A 12,635-nucleotide genomic window follows, 5' to 3' on the forward strand; every position below is an offset into this window, starting at 1 on the left:
AATCCTACCATCATCCTCAGTTTTTGTTGAAACTTGAGGAGAGGTGCTGATTGCATTGCTTTATACTGACAGGTGTTTATATTATTTTGTCCACCACATTTATGTCAATAAAGGCAGGTCTAGTTTAAATAACAGAAACGCCTCTCTGTTAAATATAATACAATTCAACACCACAAACTGCAGCCTCCAATACCAATATTTGATATAGACCGGGTTTATGTCAGGGCATCATACCACAGTGCATTAGTTACTGTGTGGGTGCATGTCCGCGGTGTCTCCTCTCCAGCAGGGGGCGGTTAGAGCCACACCGGACACACAGAGCACCGGAGAGGAAGAAGGGGCTTAGCCTGAGGGTGATTAGAGCACTCGACAGACACAGGTGGTGCTCGGTGCTAGTCTCTGAGCGAAGAACCGCAGACAGAACAAGCCATGAAGAACGAAGGTATAGAGGGGACGGAGAGGTTTGAGAGCCCGGACAAAGGCAGAGGCCTGCGGGCAGTGAGGCACTTCGCGGTGGGGGAGCTGGTGTTCGCCTGCCCTGCTTACTCCTTCGTGTTGACAGTGAATGAGAGGGGAGCGCACTGTGAGCACTGCTTCACCAGGTAACATCTTACCTCTCTGAAACAGCTGAAGAACAACATCTGTGGGACACTTAGCTACGAGCTGGTAGCATGTTCACGTTGTTTAAAACAGAGCAAGGCGGGCCAGTAGCGTGTCCAGTTCAGCGCTGGCTAACCTCATCACCTAGCTAGGTTAGCTATTAAACCTCTGGGTATCTACCTAGCTGGCGCTGACTAATATGGGTCAGTGCAGTGAGGCAGCTCACCTGACCTCACACTGCACCATTTGTTTGTAGCACTGCAGAGTCAAGAGAGTCTAAAATACAAGTACAGCATCCTTACTGATGTTTTTAAAGTCAAAAGCTAAAAAGCTTGCTTTTCTATGAGCATATTAATATGCTAGTGCATAGACCTAAACAGGCTAGACACACTTACAGGTAGTATACACAGAGAAACGAGCACGTCACTCATTTTCAGCCTTTTCTTAATGTCATAATATGACATTTCTGCTGACAGCATTACATGTGATCATCAGTTGATGATTATGATTTTCGGTTTTACCTTAATTATTCTGGTTATATCAGGTTTAAATGTTTCACTTATTTACCAATAGATGAGAATTATAACATACTTTCCATTGCATCAGTAAGGATGTTGGAAGTGGAGGGGTTAGAAAGGCTAGCCTACATGATTCAGAGAGTCCTGATGTGTTGTGCGTGTAGGCATACTGTGTCAAAAACATAAAGGAAGGTTAAACTGCAGTGCACTGGTCTATTTAAGGTTTAGCTCTACAGTTCCCTTGCTTATCTTACTGAGATCTGATGCACTATGACACCCTTTGTGACAGCCTTTAGCCTTACATTAACTCTAGTCTCTCTCTCACATTCTCACCCATGTCACCCCCACACACACACACACACCTCCTACCCAGGCTGCCATTAAGGTTTGTAGAGCAGTAAAAGGTTAGGGTGCTAAATATAGGTGACCATGTGTCCCAGGAGAGGAGGAGCCAAGAGATGAGAAGGCCAGGGGTGTGTGTGTGTGTGTGTGTGTGTGTACATTTGCTTCTATACAGTCAGAAACACCCAGTTCAACTTTATGTATATGTGTCTTGCTGTAATTAATCAGATATTTAAAACACAGTGATATATTTTACATGTGTTCTTTTTTTGTTGTTGTATGAAAATAAACTGGATATCTTGGTAGAATTGATAAGAATTTAATTCTAACTTCTTACTCTAATGGAGCACTTATGAATAAAATGAAAGGTTTGGTAACTAACTAAATTCTGTTGATGTCTGAGCTCTGGTGTTTTGAATGAAGTGATCCACCTTTTTGTCACAGGACTGAAACAAACCTGCAAGACCAGCTCATTCACCATCAATTTAACAATTAGTATGTAAATATCTTACATGTAAGAAGTATGGGAGAACATAAACATGTTAAAAGAAAAGATCAGGTAAAGTTGTCTCATCAGCTGAAGGAGCACCGTGTGTTATTACTTATAAACTGTCAGCACTGGTCTCCCTTATCACAGATGTAGCGAACTAATGTGTTGTGTCTTCGTGTCATTACAGGAGAGAAGACCTTTTCAAGTGTGGCAAATGTAAGCAGGCCTACTACTGCAATGTGGACTGTCAGGTAAGAGCGCTTTCCATGTCTTTCTTTGTGCATTTTCATGGAGGGCTTGTAGATTATGTGTGAGAGCTTGTTTTCCAGTTTTCACTATTAACTAAAGGAACTGACCATGAATGAATTTTAGTGCAAACAGTAACATATTTTTAAAATATATATAACAAAATATGTGTGTGCGTCCTACAAATATCTGCTGTAGTCTTCATTTGTTTTGGTCTTATTACTTCTCTTTTCAAATACAAGCACAAAGAATGAGAATAGACACATATCAAGCCATGTGATTGGTGTTCAGGTGATTTATTTTTTGGTGTCAGTCTGAGCCCTCCGTGTGCATCCATACATGCCTTTTGCTTCACCAGAACCAGCACAGAGTAAATTAAAGGACTTTTTTTAGTGTTCTTGTGACCCCCCTTGGCACCTTGGACCACACACTGAGAACCACTTCAGCAGAGCTCCAGGCAGCGAGAGAGTACCCGCACTGTTCACACGTTGTTGCTATGACGATTCAGTCTGCCTCCCTTCTGCCTCTGTCTACTTTTAGTTTCAAGGCACAAAACACTATCGATGCACTGCAGCAAAATTTAGTTGTTTTTGTGTGTGTGTGTGTGTGTGTAGGGTGCATTTGCCATGGATGCTCATTTAATGGTGATTAACTTTGTGGTGATAAAATCATTCTTTCAATCATCATTTCACCATCTCGCTGTCAGTCATTTCAGGTATTATTCCACTGAACAGATAATTTAACGTGGATTGTTAAATCATTTCTTATTTCTGTCTTCTTCTGTGTGTTTGCGTATTTATGCAGAGAGGTGATTGGCCCATGCATAAGCTGGAGTGTGTAGCCATGTGTGCCTATGGGGAGAACTGGTGTCCATCAGAGACTGTCAGACTGGTGGCCAGAATTATCATGAAACAGGTAACGTTATAAAAAGAAGGAGAAGAAATGTTTCAACATTCAAAGATGTCTGTTTTTATTGTGAACAACATGTATATCTATGCAGGAAAAGTTTTCACATAAACGGCAAGCGGGAAGCAAAAGAAGAGGGATAAGATGGATGGATGTGAGATAATTTCACAGAATAACTGAAATAAAGAGACATAAGACATCATCCTTCTCAGTTTATAATCAAAACTGCGTTTAGGACTGGAAATGCATTAAAATCCAAGAAAGCACAAGTTGAACATTAAGTCCTACCTTAATGTTTTTGACACTGCAAACAAAACTATGTCTAAAATTAAAGCAAAGTAAACAACTGTAAATGTGTGCTGAAATGAAGTAAACTAGAATTGAAATCAAAAGATCTGAAACTAAATACAAATAAAACCCTCTAATGTTTTTATCTAAAGTAGAAGTATCCTGAGGAGACCACATATTATGTTTTTCCCAGTGGATGTTTTGACTGGGCATACATAGATTCAACTGATAACATAAATAATTGCTTTCATTCATTTCATTTACTGTAGATGTGCTTGTTTTAGGACCCAGATATTGTTCCTGCTTTGTGATAGCTACTGTAGTTGTCTCACTGGCTGTTTGTAATGTTTCTTTGTTACACCTGTAATTTTACTGCTATGGCAAGTGTTAGGAAAACTGAAATTGACCAGTTTGTATATGAAAAGCGTAATAACTGAAGGTGGAATGGGAGCATGTTGCTACAAACTCAACAGAGTTTAGAGCCTTTAAGAAGATAAAGACTAAAATAGAATAAGTGGCTAAGGCTTGATGATAAGTTACATTTATGAGCTAGACCATAGTAATGACTGAAATCATCTCAGTTCCATTTGTATACTTTTGCATGAGTAGTATCATGAGTGTCATGTCAATTTGGAGGCGCGACATTCAGTTTTGCCTCACTTTGCCAACTTTATTTTTTGACTAAAATGATCATGTGTCTTCCATGTTTCAGAGAGTCACAACAGAGCGCACCCCTTCAGAAAGGCTGCTACTGCTCAAAGAGTTTGAAGCCCGTAAGTGTGTGTGTGTGTATGAATATATGAGCGTGTGTTTAGTTACACGTGTGCACTTTTAGTTACATGGCGCAGTGTGTGTGTGTGATCTTCCTGAGTCTCTGCAGTTGTAGCAGCATGTCTATTAATATCCTCTGCTGTAGCCTCCAGTCCTGGTTTTGTCTCTTTCATTCACTAAGGCTGCAGCAGCACTGGGACTTAAATCCCAAGCTTCTGCATACTGTAATTTCATGTTCTCTCCCCTCCTTTTAACAACTACTGTCACTGTGCTCTTGAGCAAGGTACATTGTACGTTGATAAAACTGTGTGTTTGCCAAAACACACAAAAAACAAGACAGTGTCCCATCTCAGCATCCACTAAGTGTTTTCTGGTCCAGTTAGTGTTATCATTTAGTGTGAGCTGTTGTTGAAGGCTCAGATGTGTCATCAGAGGATTGTCAGAGAATTAACCTTCACACCTGTCTCTCATGCACACAAAGCAAATCAGTGGCCAGCTGCTGCCTGCTGCCACCAGTCTGTGTCGGTGTGTGTGAGTTTGTATGACTGACAGTGACACATGGCCTATAGCATTGATATATTCTACTCTTACTAACACCGAGTGGTTCTTCTGTGCACTGGAATATGGTAGATTGTTATGGAAGTGGTAACAAACAACAACAACAACAAATATACAATTCTGGATGAATAGCCAACTTTGTTTTATTCCTTATTTTTTATCAGTTGCCTCATTCTTTAAACCTTGTATTTCTTATTATCAGAGAAAGCCAGAGCCAAATTTCATTACTGCTGATAGATACCCTTGTGACATGTTTTGTTTTTTTTCTTTACTTGGCAGTAATTTTTAGGGTGTTCCTTTTGAAAGAGCTAATAAACACACAACCTTCAGGATACAAGGTGGTCTATTTGTGGTGGCTTATGTTATTGACTTTTCTCTCCCTGTCTTTTTCTCATCCCCTCCTCTGCCTGTGTTTCATTGCCTCTTCCAGATTTAGATAAGATGGACAGTGAAAAAGAGGAGATGAACCAGGCAGATTTAGCAGCGCTGCATCATTTCTACTCCAGACACATCAGTGACCTCCCCAATGAACAGGCTCTCACAGAGCTCTTTGCGCAGGTAAAATTGAACATAATATTTTTACTGGAACACTGAAGAAACAGTGCAGTAAGTCGTATGTATTGCAACATGAGGATGTTTCAGTCTTGTTTGGAGTCACTCTGTATGAGGTTTCTGTAGAATGAGATTAAATGTGCCTAAGCAGCTGCCTGCGTCACCTATGCCCACCGCTGTTACTGCAAAGAGAGATGTTGAGGCTTTTTAATAGAAGCACAACATTCTGAAAATTGATTGTGTCACTAGTAATTAGTCTGAGGTTTTTATTCAAACTAATTCAAATTTAAATTTTAGGCCCTGGACTCACTCTACACTTGAGCCATCTCTTCAATGTGAAACAGAATTTCTAATTATTAAAATTCTTACATTTTTGAGCAAAAAGGAATAGATGAATTCCTAAATTTGGAGCAGTACCTTTTTTAACTGCTGACATGCTGTTATAAATCCACTGAATAAAAACTTTCTGTTCCCAGAAGTATCCAGGATCCTAGGTTGGGTGTGTTTTGTTACTGGCATGTGATTGGTTAGGAGAGCGTCAGAGGTTTTGTCTGACACACAGACAGGTGTTGACCTCTCTTGGTCTATGGAAGAACATGCTGGGTTGCAACATACACTCATGCATACAGACAAAACATTCAGACACACCATGTGCAAATATAGTGTGTTTACATGTGCACACCAATCAGACTCAGACTTGTAATATGTTTTTGTTCACACATCTTTTCATCTTTCTCCCCTCTTACCATGCTCATCCCACACTTGTTCGTAGATACAAACACTGGAGCACATGTTGAGTTGAACCAGGATCTGTATCACACACACCCACTGTTCCTGTCTGTTAAACTCGACACCGTTTAGCTCTTTAATTTGACCTGCCCCCCCTTTCTCTCCACACTACACCAGTGGAAATGGCCTCTTTGGCTTCTTATCTCAGGCTACATTTAATCTGCACAGCTGGATTTCCTGCCTCTCTGTGGAGGGGGGTGTTACAGCACAGTAGAGCAGAGGGTGATGCCTTTTGTATTATACTATTCACCCTGTTCTCTGTCCCTGTCTTCACCTGTTTGTTTGTGTTTTCCCTTCTCTCTTGCTCTGTCCCTCCTTCTCTCTCCTGTTTTTCTTTGTCTCCAGGTAAACTGTAATGGCTTTACCATAGAGGATGAGGAACTCTCCCATCTGGGATCAGCTGTTTTTCCTGAGTAAGTAGTCCATGTCATGATCATTATTCAGGAGTTCATCCAATCATCAGTGTAGTTACTGTGCCAATAAAACTGGAAGAGACAGTATATACAGCATGTTAATACATTTGATTAAAATGATCATTTCTTTCCTCTGTTTGTCTCCTTACATCGATACTCAGCCTCTTCATCATTGCCGCTTTGTTTTTCTGTTTCTCACTGTTTTGAGAACAATAATGTGATTTCACACAATTAGTGTTTTTATTATATTATATTATTATATTATCTATTTATATCCCAGATGCTTCTGGTTATTATTTTAGTCTTTTTTATGTCTTTTTATATTCAGTGTAGCATATACATGAACCACCATGTAGTTCTAACATTTTAAAGCTGCTAAAGGTAATGCTTTTATCTCCATTCTCTGATTTCACACTAATTTCTTTAACCTTTTTGTGCTTCTCATTCTTCCCTTTGTCCTTCCAGTGTAGCACTGATGAATCACAGCTGTAGTCCTAATGTCATAGTGACCTATAAAGGCACAATGGCTGAGGTCAGAGCTGTTAAAGAGATAAACCCCGGAGACGAGGTAAGAAAAGATAGGACTCATTCAGCAACAATTCCTAAAAGCAATTTTGAGACCAAATACAATTACAGAAATAGAGATGTTTCTCAAAGAATATTTATATTGAATTTTGAACAAATGGACAATGTGTAGAGTTTACACCGGGTATGTCAGTGTAACGAGCTTGAAGATCAAATCCCATTAGTCATTCAACTGTGAAAGGTTTAGGTCTTGCTCCTAAGCAGATTGAATTTTGTCAAGAGGGGCAGAAATACAGATGTTTAGATGTTTATTAGTGTTTATTTTTGATTGATGCAAAATGGCCACATATCTCTCTCTCTTTATCCCTTGAACTATTTCTCTCTCTCTCTCTCTCTCTCTCTCTCTCTCTCTCTCTCTCTCTCTCTCTCTCTCTAGATCTTTAACAGTTACATAGACCTGCTCTATCCAACAGAGGACAGGAAAGAGAGGTTGTTAGATTCCTACTTCTTCACATGCCAATGCACTGAGTGCACCACCAAGTCTAAGGTACTGTTGACTTATCTTTCTTGATATATAGAATGTAGGTGTGGTGAAAACTTTTCATTTGTTGATTTGAGAAATATACTAGAAAGTATCTCAACAGCATCAGTGTCCTGTCTGTTGGAAAGTGCAGCAGGTTCACTGCAGGCGTTGTCACTAGTGTGAACCCACAACATACTTGACACTTTACACGATCCGCTTTATAGTATCTCTTGTAAAATACATTAACGAACAACTGTTTCTTATGTCATGTCTTTTCATCTCCCTCTAGGACAAAGCAAAAATGGAGATCAGGAAGCTGAGTTCTCCACCAAAGCAGGAGGAAATACAATCCATGGTCCATTACGCTAAGAATGTCATCGAGGAGTTTAGGAGAGCCAAACACTACAAGAATATCCTCTTCCTGTGATTATAAATGTACTTCCCATTCTTGCACTCTTTTTCTTTCACTCTCTTTTTCCTGTTTTTTTTCCCCTCTGTCTTTCGATTTGTCTACTCTTTTTATTAACAACAAACTTTCACTTCCCTGCCTCTCCTTCTTTTGCTTCATTCTCTGTCATTATTCCTTGACACTCTGGCACCCCCCAGTGAGCTGCTGGAGATGTGTGAGCTCAGCCAGGAGAAAATGGGGGCTATATTTGCAGACACCAACGTCTACATGCTGCATATGATGTATCAGGCCATGGGCGTCTGTCTCTACATGCAGGACTGGGACGGTGCTATGAGCTATGGAGAGAAGATCGTTCAGCCATATAGGTAAATTGATCTGTAAGGCAGACAATGGATCAATCAATTGTACAACAACAGTTTTGCCCTGTAGACAACTTCTGTGGCTGATTGGGCAGGCAGTCCATCAGTTAGAATTTAATTTCACTTGTTAAGATCTCTGTCTCATACAGTGTTTGGAGGTCTAGAGAAATTTAAGGACATAGGTTCAGTTCTCCAGACCTCTGTAAGTTTGTCAAGTAAGAGTTCTCATAGGAATGGTGATGTAATTCTGATTGTAGTCTTTTAATAATTTGTTTTAACCATACCTTACAGCTCAGAATAATGTTATTAATGTTTTCTTTACAAATACAGCATGGCTTATATCTCCCATGAACTATACTTTATCCTACCAACAATATATACACTATACTACAGCACAGGTTAGATTGTGTTCTTTACTGCACAGTGAATGCACGTGATACTTCTAAACGTATTTTCCCTCTGTGGTCTATAACTCTCAGCCACATCTTCTACAGTACATGTTTTAGTATTGTCCTCTCCCAGTTCATATGGTTTGAACTTTTGTAGCACTACAGCAAAACCAAATGTAACATTAATTATAGATTATATCTTGTTTCCTCTCGCATTCACTGCTTAGCTTGATGTATAAATTATATTCTCTCTGCAGTGTGCACTATCCAGCCTACTCTCTGAACGTGGCGTCTATGTATCTGAAACTGGGACGTTTGTATTTGGGGCTGGAGAAGAAGACACAAGGAGTGAAAGCTCTGAAGAAGGTATAATTTACAGACATGTGGTCCATTTGTATATTGATTGGTGGCAAATTGAAGGTCTGTGAAGTAGAAAAGAATGTGTGCTCAGAAAAGGGCAAGAATAAGGATAGAACATCCAAGGATGAGTTAGCTGTAAAAAGCAGTGATTCCTAAGCTGCAATACTATCATACATTCAGATTGATCAGCTGTCAGGAATGGATGTGTCTGTTGTTTTAAAAAAAAAACAAAACAAAAAAAAAACATTTCTGTTTCCAGGCATTGGCCATCATGGAGGTAGCTCATGGGAAAGATCACCATTATGTAGCAGAAGTCAAACGAGAAATCGAGGAGCAGAAGTAAGGAAGGTGCAGCCGAAGGAGCAGAAAGATTAAAGGGAGGCACTGGAGTGAGGAACCTCTCTCTAAAAGCAACAACAAAAATACACATCACAACTGCATGGCATGCATCTTATACCTCCCTGTTTTTAAAACCTTTCCATTGCCCACCCAATTGTTTTCCTGCCTCTCTTTAGGCAGAGTTTTTTGTTTTTCATGTCTACCATGAACATATTGTGGCAGAGGATGACCACATTTTCTATCTGCAGCAGCAGCCTACGTCCTGTCAGGCCTGGACTTGAAAGCAGACAAGTTAGGATTACCTTTTTGGGATGAAATATATGTCTGAAATACTTACAGTTCTAACCATGAACTTCTTTGAAAATGTTGGTTTCTGTTTGCCGAAGCTCATTAAACCCATTTAACACCCATACTGTTATTCAAAAAAGGACCACGTCAGCAGAAAACAGAAACTTTAATACTGCCTTTAAAGCTGCCTTTTGGAAGACACAAAGCTTTCATGTAACAGCTACATGAGGTCCTTTGTCTGAAGTGAATTTTCCTCCAGCTTTTCTGTCCATGGGAGTCAGAGGTCATTCACTGTGTTCTGTGGACCCATCAACAGACCATGTGGCAGCAGTTTTGGCTGCACCTTTGCTCCAGAGCAGTTGCTCATGTTTTGAAATTCTATACAAAATATTGGGTAGCTGTTAGAGGATATTACTACCCAGCCAATGCATTTTAATTCCATCAACTATTCAGCAACAGAGTTTCTGGCTTCATCAATACTTGTCTAAACTGTGAAAAAAAAATGTCTGACCATGCATCTGGTACTCTGTAGCAATGGAGAAGAGAATGCAAAGAACTATTCCTGAATGAATAACCAGTGGTTTGATTGATTTGTCTTACAGTATGTTTTGCTTATTTTAAAGAACAAGAAGTGTTGCATGTGTTATTGTTTATGTTGTGTGTTTCTATGTGTTTTGTTTGTTTTTTGTTTTTTTTTCATATGAGGCTTGTTGACCAAAAGGGCCACGGGTTTAACTGACAAGGAACCAGCTATAATTCTCTATTCACAGTGTATCCTTAAAGGGGGTGCTGATCTGTGACCAGTTTGCCTCTTAAGTCACAGTGAAGACATTGGTACTATAACCTGACCAATGATCCTGGATCAGAGCCCCTTTGCTCTCAGGAAAAAAGGCGCAACACTGTAGCTTTTGTTGCCTTTTGCAAAGAGATACACCATTGTACCTTTTTAGTGTTCTCTCATAAGCACCATGATTGAATATTAATCTGTCATTACCCTAGATATAATATTAATGTGCAGCATGACTGGGTAGGATAAAGGATATACCTTTTGCATTTTATTAAAGTGATAACATGGGGGAATATGATCAACCTCATACGCGATAAACTTTATAGTCAGCATGAATTAATGAAATATTTCTTAAAAGGGAAACGCATCTTCCTTTAATCTCTACTTTAGTAATAAGTTCATTTTTGCACTCTTGTAAACTAAATTGATTGAGATTATTTAAATACCATGATATATATTTATAAAACTATAGTACAAACATGGCAATTTTTGAAGGAAGCATTACCTTCGGCAGGAATAGGTATTTAAACCTCATAAAAATCTGTATCAGTGATACAATAGGCTGTGATTAAGAAAACCATGTTGACAGCAAGGTTTGTCATAAATGCTGGAAAAGTGTTGCCTGTATATTATGGTTTTAAAAACCCCAGCCCCGAAATCATTAGAAGGACTGGTTGCAGATTGTAAAATTGTACTTTTCTCTCTGCTGTAGATTTGACTACATCAGTATATAGAAATACCAAATTAAGAGCAACTTGTGTTAAAAACTTGAAAGTTAAGGCAATGCAAAGATCATCACCTGGGCCTTACTAAGGATTCTTGCTCTCAAAATGATGTCAAGATGGCAAACCTGTAAGCACATTTTGTTTCAATCTATTAGTTTCTGTCGGTGGATATGCAGTGCCAGAGGAACTAAAGTCACAGATCTAATTCTTTCTTTTTAATACCTGTAGCTTCTACCCTTTGTTTATTATAGATGCAGTTATATGCACCACATGAATGTGGGTTACTATGGGTTAGAAATAGCCCTCCAATTAGTTGCCTGTGGTCACATTTGTAGCAACTCCTGCACAGGTGACTCTCTTTGTCACCTGCAAAAATGCATCAAGCAGGTGCCTGCCTTACAGCTTTGCATAGGTAATCCAAAAGCACCATTTGAGCAGCTCTGTTTGACATTTTTACTTTTTTAATGTTTTGACTAAGGAAAGACTATATGGGGGGTTGTAGGTGGCACAAGCCAAAAACCATCTAAACCCTAATGCTGCCAGATTCAAGCATTACATTTCTGGTCAGACTCTAAGAAAATGCACGATTTATTTTCTTTTTCCTGTGATGTCATGAAAGACAAAACCTGTGGCACAGTGATTTAAACGTTTAAATCCATACTCTGCTGCACATATAAAACCAGATGAAGACAAGCTAAAACACCACCCACATGATGTTTTCTTCTATTTCTGTAATGAACTGTTATTTTATCAGGCATGGATGTTATCCTAATGGAATGCATAACTAAAGTCTGAGCCTCTGATTCTTTCTGTACCATTTCAGTGGAACTCAATAAATGACAGTATGGCACTTGCGTCGCTCTAGATGCTTATTTGTTCATCAGAAATGTCCTGCAGTAATCCTGCTGCACTTGCGGTTTCTTATCAGAAGTTTTTCAGGAGTCCATGTCACATCTGCATTTCCCGATCATGTCAACAACAAGACACACATACATCATTAAGCACAGTGAAGCTCTCGCATCCAAATGAAGTAACAATATGCAAAGCTCATTTTCACGAGAGGGAGACTTCATCTTCAAGCTGTGGCAATTAAATAAGCTTTGATCCAGTGTGAAACGTATGCCGTTTAATTAGTCTGAAAAACGGGCGCACATATCACCACGCGCGTGCGTGTGACAAGAGCACAGAACAGTATACGAGAAAACCTGCCCGCTCAGGAGGATTTCAGTTGTCAGGTGTGATGAGGAGTAACACGTGCGCGCGTGTGTGTTACGTAACGTATCCCACAAAAAAGACAGCAAAACATTGTGCCACAGGTACCAAAGAAGACGCAGCAGAGTCAAGATCCCACAGAAGATAACACTATTTCGTTGAACACTGGTAATACCGTTCTTGAATCCTGATCCTTCTGCCCCGACAGACAGTGACCGGTTCCGATCATATGTTACCCTGCTGACG

At 39.6% G+C, this 12,635-nt stretch overlaps 1 protein-coding gene across 1 annotated transcript; it reads left to right on the forward strand.

Moving 5' to 3' along the window:
• The first annotated feature begins 329 nt into the window (after nucleotides 1-329).
• On the forward strand, nucleotides 330-12,031 carry LOC111221910 (N-lysine methyltransferase SMYD2-A-like). Its single transcript, XM_022745506.1, has 12 exons — nucleotides 330-602; nucleotides 2,138-2,201; nucleotides 3,001-3,111; nucleotides 4,103-4,163; nucleotides 5,150-5,277; nucleotides 6,406-6,473; nucleotides 6,939-7,041; nucleotides 7,435-7,545; nucleotides 7,811-7,931; nucleotides 8,121-8,295; nucleotides 8,936-9,044; nucleotides 9,298-12,031. Exons 1-12 carry the CDS (start codon nucleotides 430-432, stop codon nucleotides 9,379-9,381), a joined length of 1,308 nt encoding a protein of 435 aa, XP_022601227.1. The 5' UTR covers nucleotides 330-429; the 3' UTR covers nucleotides 9,382-12,031.
• Nucleotides 12,032-12,635: the final 604 nt, after the last annotated feature.

This window comes from Seriola dumerili, unplaced genomic scaffold, assembly GCF_002260705.1.
Source record: "Seriola dumerili isolate Sdu_G_001 unplaced genomic scaffold, Sdu_1.0 BDQW01000003.1, whole genome shotgun sequence".
In the NCBI taxonomy this organism is placed as follows: Eukaryota; Metazoa; Chordata; class Actinopteri; order Carangiformes; family Carangidae; genus Seriola; species Seriola dumerili.

Coding starts and splice junctions, on each gene's coding strand:
- LOC111221910 (XM_022745506.1), top strand. CDS start 430: ATGAAGAACGAAGGTATAGAGGGGACGGAGAGGTTTGAGAGCCCGGAC. Junction 2,202..3,000: donor ACTGCAATGTGGACTGTCAG/GTAAGAGCGCTT, acceptor GTATTTATGCAG/AGAGGTGATTGGCCCATGCA. Junction 7,932..8,120: donor GAGAGCCAAACACTACAAGA/ATATCCTCTTCC, acceptor ACACTCTGGCAC/CCCCCAGTGAGCTGCTGGAG.